Raw genomic sequence first — 17,128 nt, forward strand, 5'->3', positions numbered from 1 at the left:
GAGTAATTGGTGAATAATATAAGATTGGGTTATATACCATTCTCTTTATATGGATGTCCTCTACAGTATATCAAAATTGCATAGCATTTGGATAAACGAGCAAAAAGATGTGGCTGAAACATCCAACCACATGCCAGCTGAAAATTTTCTGAAGGTCTCCTTGAAGTTTACTGTTTCGTCAATTTAAGCCTCTAAAAGTGCTCAAAACCCAAAAAGATTTTTCACAAAAATCTTGGAAATTTCCTGGCGATGAGGATTCATGGGTGTATCGCGAAAATCCGACATCGGATGAAGATTTTATGACGTTTTTGCTAAAATCTGAGTTCTGAATTTTCTGATGACGTATTTCGGTAAATTTTTTCATTTATTCATTGGTATTCTCGTATATTCATCAACAAATCAGAAATATTATACTTCTATGAATATAAAGAAGAGTGGATGCTTACTTGAGGAGTTTCTAAAGTGCTCAGAAGATTAGTTTGGTCTACATCAATGTCAGAAGCATTATTACTTTCTTCCGATCCTGATACCCGGGAACTCTCTTGCTCACTACCACTTGATGGAGAATGGACGGTATGACCGTGTTGATTCTCCGCAACAATGTCCTCCTGGATACATCCATGATTGTTATTAATCTTACTCCAGAAATATCATGATCGATTATGTGAAGAAATACTTACATCGATTTCTTCATCACTGGATTCGTGAGACGCTTGCCCAGCAGCAGTAAATCGAAGACAGTCAATCTTGACGGAGCAAAATTCTGTAATGAAGTAACAAACATTTGTTTCATGATCCTTGTTTCACGGATAAGAAGAAATCACGGGGAAGGAAGTTTCGACAACTCACCAATGAAACGACTGGGGACTTTACAGCATTGAACAACATCCTTTGAGATGATGGTGAACTCTCCCCATCTACATATGAAAGTGTGAGTTGGAATGTACCAGCGAGCCATCATAGACACTATACCTCGTGCATCATGATAAATAAACAGGTCTCCAGATGCCTGAATAGCTCTTGTCACCTGTGCACGGTCCAACATACCTCGAACGTGGGGAAAACTCAGTATATGTCTTGCCCATCCAGATAACTTTTCTAAGGGTAGACGAGAAAGCTTAAATTCTATGATCGAGGCAGAAAATTGTCTCCGCTTAAGACAGAAACGAATAATTGCTAGAGGAGTCACCAATTTCTTCTGAGTAACACCCCTGGGATTTATCAGAAGACGAAATGCTGGGGACTGGAGACGTTTTTCACGACGAATATGCTGAATCACGAAGAAATAAGCCTCGATATTTGGAATGTTTTTTGGTTCCAGGTGCTTCCTCCTCCCGTTCTTCATCAGCGGCGTCTCTGAAGGCATCATTATTCGGAGAATCAGGCATTCTTGTAAACTGCTGCGACATCCACATTCAGATTTTGTTAACACAACAGAATCAAAGCATAATTAAGATGCTCGCAATCACAAAATGGTAATCCTCAACTCTTACCTATTTTACGATTTCACTAGACTTTAGTGATGAAACGAAACTTCGAAAACTTGCTCACTCCTTCAAACCTGCGAAGATGAGAAAAACTTATCATTCTAGAGTCAACACTGACTTTTCACAAAACTATGAACAGTTTACATAATTTCTTCGTGTGAACGTCCCATGATTTTATGTCACAAATTCATGAAATCATAGCATATAATTTTTTATCTCTAACATTTGCTCAAAATTGCTTTTTGATTTTTTATCAAAAAAAAAAAAAAAACTTCACGTGCGGTTAAAAAAAAAATTACGTGAGTTTTCCTTAAAAAAAAAAAAACTTTATTTTTGCTCAAATGAGCATTTTTCTATAAGACGAGCATCTTTTCTATTTTTGAGAAAGTCCACATATTCCAAATAAAATTTCAAAGGCTCACAATTTTTTTTATTATAAGGTGGTATGTTCCAAAAATCTCTTTAATACCATGGGTTATTGTTTATTGCTTTAAACTAGCGAACGTATGAGCATTTCTAAAATATTTGGAACCATGTGCTTTGAAAAATAAATTTTGTTTTCATGAAAAAATCATAAACAAAATTTTATCTACTTCAATTAAACCTCATCTATTCACAATATATATATATCTCTTTCATACTAGGGATTTTTGCTCGTTTCTTAAACTATCGAACGAACGTGCATACATATTTCCAAAACAACAAATTTTCATAAAACCTACGCATGCATGCAACTATGGGTCCTTGGAATTTTCAACAACTCATCAAACATACAGCAAAAAAAATAAAAATTAGGGGTTTCTTCCCTTTTATATGAATTTATTTCCAAAAACCTAATAAGATAAGGATTTCCTTTTTTGGGCCCGGACCAGTAAATCCTAAACCGACCAAAACTAGACCTTCGGTCGCTCAAATCAGCAGTGCCTCATCTCTCCGTGCTCACTGGATGACGCTCTATCACATTACCAGGGTCTCCACCAGAACATTTGCTCGCATATGGCGTCATTGGAGTAAATTGGAGATCTGAGAATGCCTTTGTAGAATGAGTTCAACCACTGATCTCTCGTCGACTTTAAATCACCATCTAGTGCTTACTGCTGAACATGATTGTCCCTCACTAAGCAGGGGACTTAATGTTGATGGTGGATTTTCAACAAAGGTCAAAACCGTAAAATCATGATACTGCATGTTTCTGACACGGCTTAAGGAATCCATGTGACGAATCGTGTTTTACGCAGTATGATGCATATGTCGCTCGAAAGGCCTCTCCGGAGCATTCCATACCGGGCATTTCATCATAGCCTTTATGTAGAATAACGTAATTGGGCGGTTCTCCGTAATATTGAGAGCTTAACGCCTTTAGGATGTTGGTGACACTCATTGTTCCCTGACTACATAGAGGAATTCGCTTTTACATAGAAGAACGATTGGGCGGTTCTCCGTAAAATTGAGAGCAATAACGCCTTCAGGAGGCCGGTGACACTCACTGTTCCCTGACAATGTAGAGTGTCCGTGTATAGACTCAGGCGGTACTCCATACATGAAATGTTGAGAGGGTAAAACGTCTTCGGGACATTGGCAACACTTGCTGATTCACTGACTATACGCAAGAGATTAAATTCTACGTCATATTCACCACTGAATTCCTAGAAGATAATCTATCTTATCTTATTTCTCCTATTCCATGGTCAAACTCACTACTGGTTCTATGGAATGGTAATAGATAAATGTACTACTCCGATTTCATGATCGAATCCACGACTGATCTCATGAAATGGTAATAGATATTACTCCGATTTCATGGTCGAATCCACGACTGATCTCATGAAATTGTAATATCACCACCTATCTTATTACTCCGATTTCATGGTCAAATCTACGATTCCATGAGATGGTAACAAAATTATCATTTTATTATTCCGAATCCATGGTCAAATCCACAGCTGATTCTATGGATTGATAATAAATGACTACTCACTTTATTGCTCAGTTTTATGAATCATTCTCCACTGAATTTCATAAATCAGTTTTAAATACTCAACAACCGGGCATCTGGACCATCATTGAGTAAGCTCCAATAAAATGGTGCAAGTGTGCTCGACGATGATGCACGACCGAGCACCCGAATGCACGAACGAGCATTCCAAAATATGGACAAACGAGGAATCCTACACAAAATAGGAGAGAGAAAATAATAACATTAAAATAATGTCGGCCATGCCCTAGCCTTGGCCGGTCCCATGCCTCTCCCATTATTTTTCCTTATTTTTGTTATTCTCATGAGCTCATGAAGACTCCTCCATTCTAACAACTTTCCTTGTTTGAGCAAAACTCATGGTCTCTCCATATTTTCATGGTTTCTCCATATTTTCGTGGTTTCATGAAAAATAATAATACAAAACAGGGAAAGGTGTTGCGGGATCGGGTAACTTAGTCGGCCGGCCATACCCTAGCCGTGGCCGGTCCCACACCTTGCAATCCCTGATCTTTCATAAATTCTTATTTCTCTCATCTTGTGAAACTTCCCTGTTTCAGCAAAAATCATGGTTCCTCCATATTTTCTCAAATATTGCTCAAACCATGAAAAGGCCAAAATTCAGCATGGTCACATGATCGACTAGGCTACTCAAGAAAATATATTAAAATATTATTATTTTAATATTCACGAAATATTGCTCAAACGGGCATACTTGTTCATTCGAGCAAAATCGAGAATTTCAGTCAAAAAAGATCAAACTCTTCTGAAAATCCAAGATATTGCTCAAACGCACATCAAAAAATGTTGAAACTCTCAGGACTGGGACATGGGCATTATGGTGACACGATCATGCTCCCTTGAACGACCAAGGGCAGCTCTAAGGCTTGCAACGTGCCGGTCCCACACATTTTCATAATTTTGACCTAATTTGCGCAATTGCTCATATTGGGTCCAAATTCTTTCCAACCAACTTGGAGTTTGCTCGAACGCCTACCAGTTGTCCCACGACCACCAAGGGACGGTCTCATGCCATCTTGGTCGGTCCCTCGCTTTTTTTTTTTTTTTGCTAAGTCCAATAGTTTATTAAGTAAAAAAACGTAATTATAAGAATTACAAGCAGGAGGCACAAGGCCCCCCTACCCCCATAAACCAAAAGGGTAAAAATAAATAACTACTCTAAAATCCAAAAAAAAAAACAACTTTAGAATCATAACTAAACAAACATAACCAGAGAAAAGAAAAAACAATACTAAACGCCTAATTTTTCTTCACTTTCAATATCGCAAATGATTTTTTCAGGAAACACTCCTCTAAGAGAATGAGATTAAGTGTTTCCACCTCCCTTAGCTTTCTTCTGTGGAGTCTTCGTTCTTTCTGATTGGTCTTGTGTTTCCTTGACATACTCCTTTCGAAAAGATAAATCTTTCAAATACTTTTGTTGAATATCAAATTTTGTGATTGTACAGAAAATCTCATATTCTTCTTTTGTTAACTGGATAGCAGATAACTGGATAGTAGCATTAGCACTCACCTTGGGCTGTGCTTCCCTATCTATATTTCCAGACCCACTTTTCACTTGCAAGCCCAAGTTAGAGTCCAAGCAAGCTTCAGAGTCCGTGTAATTTTCAATTTCCCTTTCACGTACAGAATTATGCATTATGCATTCCGTGTCCTCCTTGGATTCTTGTAAAAACTCCTCATCTTGTAACACTTTATATTTGTTCGGAGATAAAACTCCAGAACTAGTTAGATTACGTAAGTGAACTCTCTATACGCTTGCTTAGCTCTTTCCATATCTTCCCGCGCCTTGTGAAATCTTGCTAATCATCTTCCAATTTTTGTGCCAACTCCAAAGGATCACTCTCCTCAGTACTTACAACCTGATGCGTAAGTACCTTCTTTACAAGGTTTTCCGTGGATAGAACTGGAGTAAAATCATCCAGAGGCGTAGGGGGAATAATGATTTCAGTTTGAGACTGAGAACCTATACTCCCATTAACACCATTCTTTTTGTGTCGCACCTCCTTCCAATCATTCTTATGATTACTAGCCAAATTTACAACATCCTCCTTACCAGCCTGTTCTTGCAAATTATTACGTACCTTCTGTGAACACCTTTTTGTTTGGGTTCACATCCAATTGATTAAAAATACAAAGCAATAGATAACATCAGATGAAACTATAAATCAAGAACAAAATATAAGATGCGGAGAAGTAAAGAGGTAATAACACAAACGAATTAACGTGGTTCGACAACGGTGTGTCTACATCCACGGGAAAATGAAAGATGGGTTTTATTATTTATGGGTGTTACAAAGTATGATGAGTTCTATTACTGATAAAGAGAAGGAAGGAAGGTGTTCCATGATTTAAGAGGAGGAACGAAGGTTCTTCAACCTTCATCTCCTCTTCCCATCAGTCCACCGACCCCTCCCTTTTCTCCCTCTTCTCCCTCCTGCTTTATAGGGTAGAGAAACTTGTTTATTACTAAAGTGCCATTAGCTTAGTTTCTAAGCACTCTTAGAGTTGATCCAGTGTGTGCCGTTGTAGGCTTGTGTCCAGCTTCAGCTCATAATAGTCGTCCACGTGTCAAGGTATTTTTGGTGTATACAATTTTCCCCTTTTCTTGAGGATTGATGATGAGCGATCCTCAAGAAAAATCACCCTTGCCATGTTTGTCCATGCTTCCGTTATTTCCTTCAATTGCTCCTTATCATTGGGATTGGTGCTGAGTTCTGGGTGAACTATGCTTCGTTTTGCTTTCATCACTGTCATTGGACATATCGCCTTTGTTGCATGGCCTGAGCTATCGTCAGGTTGCTATTGTTATCATCGTCGCACTATGCACCATCATCGCTTGTGAGTCTCATTTCGGGTAATCAAATGAGCAACGACATGGGTTAATGATTCCAGCGGGTGGTAATAGCTACGTCCATCACTTAGAGGCAGCAGCTTGATCGCAACATCGTAGCAGTCGTGCCTTCATTCTTACAGCAGAATTGGGTTTGCCACAGCAACAACAACACAGGTGCGTCTCAACAACATAAGTGGATCTTTATGCATCATATTACGAGAATGAGACGCAACATAAGTGGATCTCAGCATCGTAGCAATATCGCTTTGTTGGCACATCAGGATTGTTGACAACAGCGACAAAAACTTTGGGCAGCAACATTGCTTTATTCACATAGCAGCTCTGTCATTGGTCAGGAAACATCTCTTTTGTTGATACGTACCAGTATCTGTTCGTAGCTTCTTGGTCTTGTCTACATCCATCTTTATTGGTTTGCTTTCCTTCCTCCTTACAGCTCCCACAGTTTTCTTATGTTCGTCTTCATGCTCATGTGGCTATTTGCTTGAGCCAAGGATCATACATGGGCATCGTAGGATTACTCAAATTTATCTGGCACAAAAATGTAAGTGGACGACATTTCGTAGGAGTTTTTTGTATTATAATAAATAAGCTAAATTCATCGTATGAGCAGTAACAAATTTATTAAGTATTTGTATGGTTTGATCTTGCCCCTGCATTGTGGGAATCGTAAATCCATTGTCGCAGAGGTAAGATGAGTGTTTGAACCTGTCACCCCGTTTCCCAATCTCGGGCCAGGAGATTACCGAACGGTGGGGGTTTGAAAATCTATCGGAGACGTGGTGTAAAACTGAATGTTTTGCAAACACCCGTTCCGCTGATCTATCAAAGGCATGTCATGTTGGGCATCTCTTTCTTATGGAAGCCTTCCCCCTGGTCGTACACTCATAGACGCTTATGGGGGAGTCCGGAGAGATTGCGTGTGAACGCTTTACCCAGTATGAATATATGAGACCGGTGGTGTTTTGAGATTTGTAAAAATGTAGTTTAAAAAAATGTAAGACATGTACCAAGTACGCAAAATGTGTGTTGTGTGCGTGATAATGTATGCCAGTATAAATAAAATGTAAGGAATGTAAGGAGTATTCAGTATTTTCAAACTCTGTAGTTAGGTGTATGTATGTATGCCCCCTTTTGGTTTCAGAAGTTGATTGTTGAAGCTTGTGGAAGCAAAAGTATTTGCTCTTGCAAAATCTTTATTGATACATTGAATGAGGTTTGCCGCATGGCGTGGCTGCTGCTTTTGCTACTGGTATGGCCTTTGAAATGAACTGTTTCGTCTTCTCATATCTTATAATTGAATTCCGAGACATTGGTTGTGTATGGAGGTAAGCCATCATCATTGTTGCTTAGGGAAGGTAATGAATCTTGTCGTTTGATTCTTCGAACTTTGTTGCCCCACTGATCGTGTGTCTCAGCGACATAGCCTCTCTGATACTTTAGCATCGACGAATGGTGCTACACTGTAGCCACATATCATTGTAGAAACTATGACCTTGGCTATGTTTTTGGGAGCAATCATTACTTGAACTTGAGCTACTGCAAGTGCTTTGCATTCATGGGGGTGAGAGCTTCAAACTACTTCACAACCGAACTTTGGCATCCTAGCACAAACGGGAGTTACATCATTGGAGTGGAGAAACGAAAGTGAAAATCTTTATCTTCGGGTTTGACATCGTCGTTTTCGGGGATCATCGTCCATGCAAGACTTTGGCTCATCGGTCTTTGGAGATCATCCTCACCGGACTCTACAATATCTTGAGCTATGCTTTCCTGGGACTCGTCCATTTTGTTCTTGTATCATCTTTAAGCTTGAACTGGACATCAACTTTGGTACTTCAGCTTTGATTTTTTATTTACTTTGCACCTTCTCCACTGGGCTTTGCACCTTCGTGTTGTACTTCGATCCAGCGGAATCAAACTCTGGGTACTTTGATCATTGACATCGTAATTTGCACGTTGGCTGAAGGTGAGCTCTGAGCTTCGGATTACTTGACTATGTCAATAATGTGAGCCGTAGAGTGGTCCTTTCCTCAACAGGTTATCTGTCGAAGATAAGTCTATTACGGCTTAGACCAAGCAGCGATATTTTTCATGGCTTGGCATCAACGTCGGCCATGCCCCTTCGTGACATCGCTTTGCATGGTCTTCCGCCATGCATCCTCGTGACATGGCAGAGCTTCTTCGTCGGCCATGCCCCTTCGTGACATGGCAGAGCTTTGAGTCTTTGTAAAAGAATCTTGGTAGTGTACTTCTGATACTGCCAATTTTAAACTTGGAGTCTTTGTAAAAGACTGTTGCTTGATCTTTTGTTTAAACTGGACAGTGGTTTTGTGAATCTTTTATCGTAGGGTTGGAGGAACATATTTTTATCTTCGCTGCCCCTCCGAAGATACTTGGTTGTTGATCGTATACCTGCAAAGAGATGAACGGGAAAAACTTGTCGTAATCCCCTCACTTGCACTGCGGAGCTTAGATCTTCGGGTTGCTTGAATCTTCGTAGTTGATCTGGGCGGCGGACAGACCATGCTTCGTCATTGTCGTCCGTATGAATTGTGTTGAAAAACATGTAAGAAGTATGTGGAGTGATGGACTGCATCTCCGGATCAACTGGGCTTTGAATCAAGCTCTGCACCATCGTCACCTGTAACTTTTCATCCCTATACTCTGGACATCGTGGAAGACTCTGGATGTCATCGGACTTTGGATCTTTGTCTAGTGTTGCATCGTATCAAAACATTGCATCACCTTCATTGGATTTGTCCTTCGGGTTATTGATATATCCTTGCAAAATTCGCCAAAGAATAGAAGTATACCAAAAGAACACCGGAGTAACTACTTCGTTGTCATACAATTTATTCGCCAAAAGAATACACATACAATTTACCCCTTTTCTTCTGACTGTGGCGTCAGTTGAAGTTAGAGGGAAAACTGTCTTCGCATTTTCTACATCGTAATTTGTATAATTTTCCAAAGAATAGAAGTTAGATGGAGAACGAAGGCTCTTCAGCCTTCCCTCTTTACCACATAACATCGTCAGCGGCATGTTTTCCGTAGCAAAGAAATCTCAGCAACTGTTCCTCGTTTTTCTCAGCTTGCATGGACACTCTTTCACGAAATTGCCCCATTCTTGTATCCGCGGAGGGACTTCGTTTGGGGCCGCAATATCTTTGCAGCAACAACGGTAACATCCAATATCTTCAGGATTGCTTCAACGAATTCTTTGCGGCAAGCACATCACTGTAGTAACAGAGACTACAATGATGGATTTCGTCGATCAATTGGTCATCACAACAACCTTGTAGCATCGTGCCTATAGTATGAGCACCAGGTGAGCAATGATAACGAGTAGCAATCATTGTAGTTGTATGGTTGTTGTAATGGATATTTGGAGCTGCATCATTCATGTCACACCAGTGACATGAAACCATCTTTGGATTAATCAAGGGGCTTTGTATCTTCGGATTGTTGTGAAGCAGCTTTCTTGAACTTGAGTTGAGCTGCATGTGCTCATCATTTTTGGGCTATGAATCATCGTGGAGAGACTTAGGATTGTTGTGGGAAGGCTAGAATCTTCCTTGTCATCAGGGTTGTCGTAGTGTGCGGGTTCACTTTGTTCTTTGGTGTGGAGCATCTTCGTTTCTTCATGAAGTATGGTCGAAGAATAGCGTGTGCATGTCACCGTTGAAGAACCTTCGTTGTTGGTTCCTCGTCAGCAGAGCCTGCATTGGTGGAACCTTCGTCAACTGAGTCTTCGATGAATAGCATAGCCTTCGTTGTTGGAACCTGAATTGTGGAAGCCTGCATCATCATCGTCTTGGTACGTTGGACCACCATCGTTGGAGTCATTTTCGTCCTTATCTTCGGACTCTGGTTCATCGTTGCTGGCGTTCTTTGGTGCATCTGCGATCGGCTTCGGGTTTTGGCAAGCATTACCAGCATCGGACTTCGGATGGTGCTCTGTATCATCGGGGTGGAAGAAGAGTCATCGGGCTTGAGTTGTAAACTGATAGACCTTGGATCGTCGTCACTGCACTTGTACTTGTGTGAATTTTGTACTTCTTAGGCATTAACATCACTTTGCACACCGGAATAGAGTTATTATCTGCTTCCTTTGTTGATCGTCCTATCTAAGCTTAGGACTTGGGACTGAACTAGACTGCAGCAACCTCGTTCATTACGATCGTGCCAGTCATAGACCTTCTTGAAGTATGCTTCGTAATTAACTCCTCGTGTAGAAAGTAAGTTAACCCATCGTCGTCGACATCAGACTTGGCATCTTTCTGCCATCGTCGACATCAGACTAGGCATCGAATTGGCATCTTCATGCCGTCGTCGACGTCATACTAGGCATCGACTTGGCATCTTTACCATTATCGTCTTGGCATGTTGGTACATCAGAATTGTTGGACATTGTCGGACGTAGAACCAAAGCTAGAATTGAAGCACTGGCGTGGCGTCTTCCGTTGCTTTGGCAGTATTTAATCCAGCCATGCCATTTATCCACACAAGAATGGGAGAAATCTTGACCTGCGGGATCCTCTTTGGAAGATTTTTGAGTTAAAACTTCAACTCCTCTTTAATCGTGCCTCGTTATTCTTTTAGCTAGTTGGGTGTGTACATATCATCGTGATAGGATAGGAGCTGCATCATTGTTGAGATCGCAGGTACATATCACCGGAGTGGGACTGGATTGCTCCAGCAAGCACTAGCTTAGTGTTTTGGCAAGCACTACCAGCATCGGACTTTGGCTCATTTGTGCCTGGAAATATAGCCTCCGGTGAGAATTCCCGCAGCATTCTTCGGTAAGAGGCCTGACGTAATAAGAAGTATTGATTAGGTAATATGTTGAGTCAGACGTCATCTTTTTCGGCATTACTGAACTATATTTCCAGTACTTCTTTGGGAAGCTTCGTGCTTTACTTATTGCAATTAAATTGTGCTTTCATTCGTCGTATTAATTTGAAATTAAAGCACAAAGTTGAAAAAACAAAGATCGTTGGACCAAAGCATAAGAATCATGTGTCATCTTCGTGCCATCGCTGGACCAAAGTATAAGAAGTTGAAAACAATGAGATCATTAAAGAGATGCAAGATCAAAGTATTAATACTCTATGCCATCGTAAAAATGGATACTTGGAACTTTCGTGTAACTCTGTTGCTTTGAGCTTCAGCTTGAACTCTTCGAATTTTTGGTATCGTAGCAAGGCTTCGGCTCATCGTCGACTATAGGTCAGCTGGCTCTTTTAGAAACCTCGGACTAGGCTAGAGCTATCATAGGAATGAATATCAGTGAGAGAGATATCTTTTTCTCATTTGTAAGGAATATCTTCATGAACTCATGATCTGAAAGAGATATCTTCATATCTCGATCTCTTATTAATGAACATATGCCTCTATCATCATACAGCTTCACATGGCAGTAGAGATTGGTGCATAGGCGAAGATACAAAGATATGTGCTAACGATCATCTTTAGCTAGCCTCTTTGGCTAGCAACAATCATCCTCTTTGGGGCACCCCCACCGGATTTTGAATCATCGTTGTAAAGCTTTGTCTCATCGTTAGCCTGATTTATGATATACATCAAGGATGTATCATGTTAAAATACATGTCAAAAGAACGACGAGGACATCTTCATGCCATCATCTACGTCACACTTGAGTTATACCATGTGAAAATATGTCATTAGCTTCGTATTTTGAAGCTTTTTGTTATCAGCTTCGTGATTTAAAGCTTCATCATTAGCTTCGTATTTTGAAGCTTTTGTCACCAGCTTCGTGTTTTGAAGCTTCGTGATTTAAAGCTTCGTGATTAGCTTCGTATTTTGAAGCTTTTGTCACCAGCTTCGTGTTTTGAAGCTTCGTGATTAGATTCGTATTTTGAAGCTTTTGTCATCAGTCGATGACTACTCATGAAAGTGATGAAGATCCAAGAAGGTAGAGTGACCTTTTGGCTTCACCATTTCCCCTGCTACGTTGCTTTATGCATTTGTCATCGGTCCTTGGATCCAAGCTTTTTCTGAACTCCATTCTTGTGATGCTGGTGCAAACTAGCATTAGGATAAGGTAGTATTTTCTGACAAAAAAAAGACATAAAGCAGAGAAGATAAGGTCATAAAGTAAAATAGATAAGCTAGTATGGCTAGTAAACTGGCGTCTGTCATTATTCGACACTTTTTGTGGTCTATAATCAAACAACAAAGAACATAATGATTCACAAATACGATGTTGGGATGAACAACAACATAACCATCGGACTTTGGGTTTCCTAGCTTAGAATAATATCTATTACCACAGTCCATTGAGTTATTTTCTCGAACAATGCATATACAAGGTAAGAAATTCATTTATTGGAAAACATCCCGAACCTATGAACGGTGATTCGTTGAGTTGTTTTTGCAAGCTCAGTTCAAGGCATGAACTGTGGGAAACAAATTAAGCTACCGATGGTAAGACATCAGGTTAAAAATCAAAAAGAGTGGCTATGCTCCAACCAAAAAATGAAAACAACGGGGGCTTGACTCGCTTGAGAGAAAGAAAACGTTAAGGTAAAAATATACTGTGTTAGAGGCTAACATCACCAGCAGAAACAAATCCCAAGATTAGGTAATAATCAAATCTGGACATGGAAGTTCATTGAACCATTTTTCCAATCGGGTAGAATACGAAGCTAGTTTATTATTAGAAAACAAATCGGAAGAGTATGTATAACATTGCATCTGAATAAACCTCGGCTAGAAGCCCTTTTTGGATAAAAATGATGAGGAGGTGAAGACCTCTCCTGGGTCTTTTAAAGACTCATGAAAATTTGGCGTTTCATCAAAATATGTAAAATCAATTTCAGAAAGCTTCATTTTCAAGAATAGTAAATTGAAACTTAATAGAAGTGGGTACCGATTCCGAAAAGCAAAGCCACCATTGAATCATCTTTAAGAACAGTAAATTGAAAATTTTATAAAAATGAAAACCAGTTTTAGAAATAAAAACTTGAATGGTGATAGATCTCACACAGGTTCGACTACATTTTTCTAGCGCCAAATTGTGAACACCTTTTTGTTTGGGTTCACATCCAATTGATTAAAAATACAAAGCAATAGATAACATCAGATGAAACTATAAATCAAGAGCAAAATATAAGATGCGGAGAAGTAAAGAGGTAATAACACAAACGAATTAACGTGGTTCGACAACAGTGTGTCTACATCCACGGGAAAATGAAAGATGAGTTTTATTATTTATGGGTGTTACAAAGTATGATGAGTTCTATTACTGAGAAAGAGAAGGAAGGAAGGTGTTCCATGATTTAAGAGGAGGAACGAAGGTTCTTCAACCTTCATCTCCTCTTCCCATCAGTCCACCGACCCCTCCCTTTTGTCCCTATTCTCCCTCCTGCTTTATAGGGAAGAGAAACTTGTTTATTACTAAAGTGCCATTAGCTTAGTTTCTAAGCACTCTTAGAATTGATCCAGTGTGTGCCGTTGTAGGCTTGTGTCCAGCTTCAGCTCATAATAGTCGTCCACGTGTCAAGGTATTTTTCGTGTATACACCTTCCATTGTGGTTTTGGAGGAAGCCTTGGCTGTTTTTTAAGCCGTTTCTTTTTCCTACAGTTCCCATCCAAATGACCGATTATACCACAAGTTGAACAAAACTTTGGTTGTTTTGGAATTTCAATGGCTTTCCAGAAATCCCTATCTCCAACCTTAACATGAACTGCATCAGTGTTATGTTTTGCAAAATCAATCTCTATAAGAACAGATGCGAAATGTCCATATTCATGATTTAGAGTTCTTTCATCCACCATCACTGGATTTCCCAGCGATTTACCTATAGCTAGCAAGGTCTTCTCAACCCATAGTTCCATCGGCAAGCCTGGAAACCTAACCCAAACTGTTGCACGAGAAGTTGACTGCTTGTCTGCATCAAAACCAGGGTACCATTCAATGATTCGAAGATGATGTTGATCCACCATCCAACCTTATTCAATGAAAACCCTATTTTTATCCTCTTGAGAGAATAGTTTGATAATGAAAAAACCAAGATTTAGTGGCACAAACTGAACTCCTCCCTGCCCTAAATCCCATTGTTGTTCAAGAGAATTTTTGACAGTGTTAAAATTAGTACCTTTGAAATCGATTCGACCAATAAGACTGAAACTCCAAATATCACATCCTTCCATGAAATACTCTTGAGGTATTTCAACAGCGGGTTTTCCTTCATTGGTGCTTGGATTTGGCAGCGAACACAAATCCACCTTGGTATTAACATGTTGTTTTCTCCCTAAAATACGTTCAGAAAAAATTAGGGTTTGTTTACCCTTAACCATTTCTGCATATGAAACTGTTGTAATATCGGTATTGGTTGGAACCCAATCATGGTTTTCCCCCATTATTGATCATCCAAAGATGATCAAAACAAAGGAAAACCGAATGACCGAAGAAAAAAGATAAAAGTTTTTTTTTCCCTAAACCCAAAAAATCGCCAGTATTAGTTCTAATACGACCTTAATGTCGTTCTTGTAAAGCAGCAAAATCCCTCACTTTTCCATAATTTGGTTTTATCACCTAATGCTCAATCGAGCACTATTTCAATAAATGATGAAACCATCATTTAATCATCATTCCTTCACCAACCGGTCAACTCAGGACCCTAATGCACGCTCACTCGAGCAATTGGGCATCACAAGGACGTCCATAATCCCATGTGGTCAGTCCCTCCTTCGCTCATGACCTATTTTCGGTAATTCGTCAAGTAATGAGCAATTGATCAAAAATTAGGGTTTTCGAATAAACGCTCCACGAATCATCATTCTGAGCAAGATTCAAGCACTAATGAATTTATGTTGATTCAATAATCAAACATCTAGATTAATCGTATAATATTTGGTAGTCTAACAATATTTTAATTAATATTTTATTGGGTCACGGCATCCATAAATAATTTGTCGAATTGAGCAATACTTGCTCAATCCATCAATATTCAGTATATCGTCAGTAATTTACTAAAATGAGCAATACTTGCTCAGTTGATCAAATATTGATCCAGCTACCAATATTATCAGCAATCCATCATCAAATTCACAATTTTGCCAAACACTTGCGATATCAGCATCATGCAAAGAACTACGCATGCTCAATCCATGAATCACTGAGTATTCATCACTCATGCTCAATTCAAAAAAATCTAGACTCACCGTCTAATCAGTCAACAACTGACTAATTAATAAACGTCTGTCATGCAGACTCCATGATTCGTGAGACATCAATCACGTCACACCGGGGGATATCACTTAGAGATTTGGTATGGCGGCCTAAGACACGTGGATACATCCACAACGAGAAGTGTGAGTAAGTCTTGCAAACGTTTTAAGGAGTTAGCAAAGTAGTGGGTGGACGGTTAACCAAGTCTCTGCACGACCTGGAACTGGTTTTCACCACGATTCCCACTTCCCACTCTTTCACTCAAGAAACCGTCATACTTACAGGGATCAATGTGTTTACTATTCTGACAGTATAAATAAGTCTCTGAATCCATGATTAAGGATAACGAATGATCACTATCATCAACATTTGTCAACACAGAGTTTCTCGAGTAATTACTCTCAGGAATTCATCAATCTATCAGAACTTATTCGAACTCAACACCATTATTGCAGAAAACTTCAAGACATCCACAATCCTTGATCATAATTGATCTCACATAATTCTCAGCTTCCCTCCTATAGATCAACCCATTTCCCTCTTTGCGACCGAATTGACTCTGGAACGACTATTGACTTGGTTTAGGCCGGAGTCCTACAGATTGATCTCTCGAATCTAAGTACTCCTTTTGCAGTACATCTGTGTGAGGTTGAACAGTTTTCTCGGTTGAGGAGTCTCGACAACACGCTCGTCTCTTCACTTCCCTAAAAAACCAGTGACTCGTTTTTCCCCATCCACACCCATTAATCAAGGATGTTCCACATCACAAGGAAGGAAGAAATCTCCTAACGAGGTTGTTAAGACTACTTTTTCTAATCACTCTTGTGATCAGAAAGTGAAAAGGCGAGGGTACCCAAATATACCTCAAGCTAAAACTTTTCCTACCTATATCCGAAAGTGATTGTCTATGGACTGAGTCGAGACAATACAACTAATCGGTTCACACTTCGTGTGATCGTCTATGATTACGAGATCGAGACAATACAACAACGAAGTATGTTTACTTGATACAAAGGTTCGGACTTAACCAAACACAATAGGATTGCTTATCAATTAAATAGGAATTAACGTTTGTGTAATTTATTTTAATTATAATAAAACAATTATAATGCGGAAAATAAAAGTAAATGACACAACAAGATTTGGTTGACGAGGAAAACTGCAAATGCATAAAATCCCCGGGATCTAGTCCAGAATTGAATACTCTCATGATTAAGCCGCTACACAAAATTACACTAATTTCGTATAGTTAAGACCAAGTAACTTACCCTATAGTTCACCTAGTTCCTTATGTATTCCCACGCCTCCAACTTATAAATAAGTCACGTACTTGGAACAATTCCTTTGGTTCGTATTCCAAACAGTAAAGGAACAACAAATCTGTTTGGTATCAACTTTATTCAACCAAGTGATATGAGTCGGACAAAGGCTCTTCCGTTTATCTCAACATAAACTCCTTCGTCAGGTCCTTAGATCTATCTTATGTTCCATCACCCAAAGGTAATCGTTTAAGATTAAGCCAACAACACCTTTAATCCGGAGAATCGTGTTGATGCCGATCTACTCAATTAATCAATCCAATCTACCACAAG

General features: G+C 39.5%; 1 protein-coding gene across 1 annotated transcript; it reads right to left on the bottom strand.

Annotated features, from left to right (window-relative positions):
- Window positions 1–5,285: 5,285 nt before the first annotated feature.
- On the bottom strand, window positions 5,286–14,725 carry LOC113272799. The gene is made up of 3 exons (XM_026522597.1): window positions 14,374–14,725; window positions 13,886–14,253; window positions 5,286–5,543 (listed from the first exon to the last, which is right to left on the bottom strand). Exons 1-3 carry the CDS (start codon window positions 14,723–14,725, stop codon window positions 5,286–5,288), a joined length of 978 nt encoding a protein of 325 aa, XP_026378382.1.
- Between the last annotated feature and the right edge of the window lie 2,403 nt (window positions 14,726–17,128).

This window comes from Papaver somniferum, chromosome 4 (assembly GCF_003573695.1).
Source record: "Papaver somniferum cultivar HN1 chromosome 4, ASM357369v1, whole genome shotgun sequence".
NCBI classification, from domain to species: Eukaryota; Viridiplantae; Streptophyta; class Magnoliopsida; order Ranunculales; family Papaveraceae; genus Papaver; species Papaver somniferum.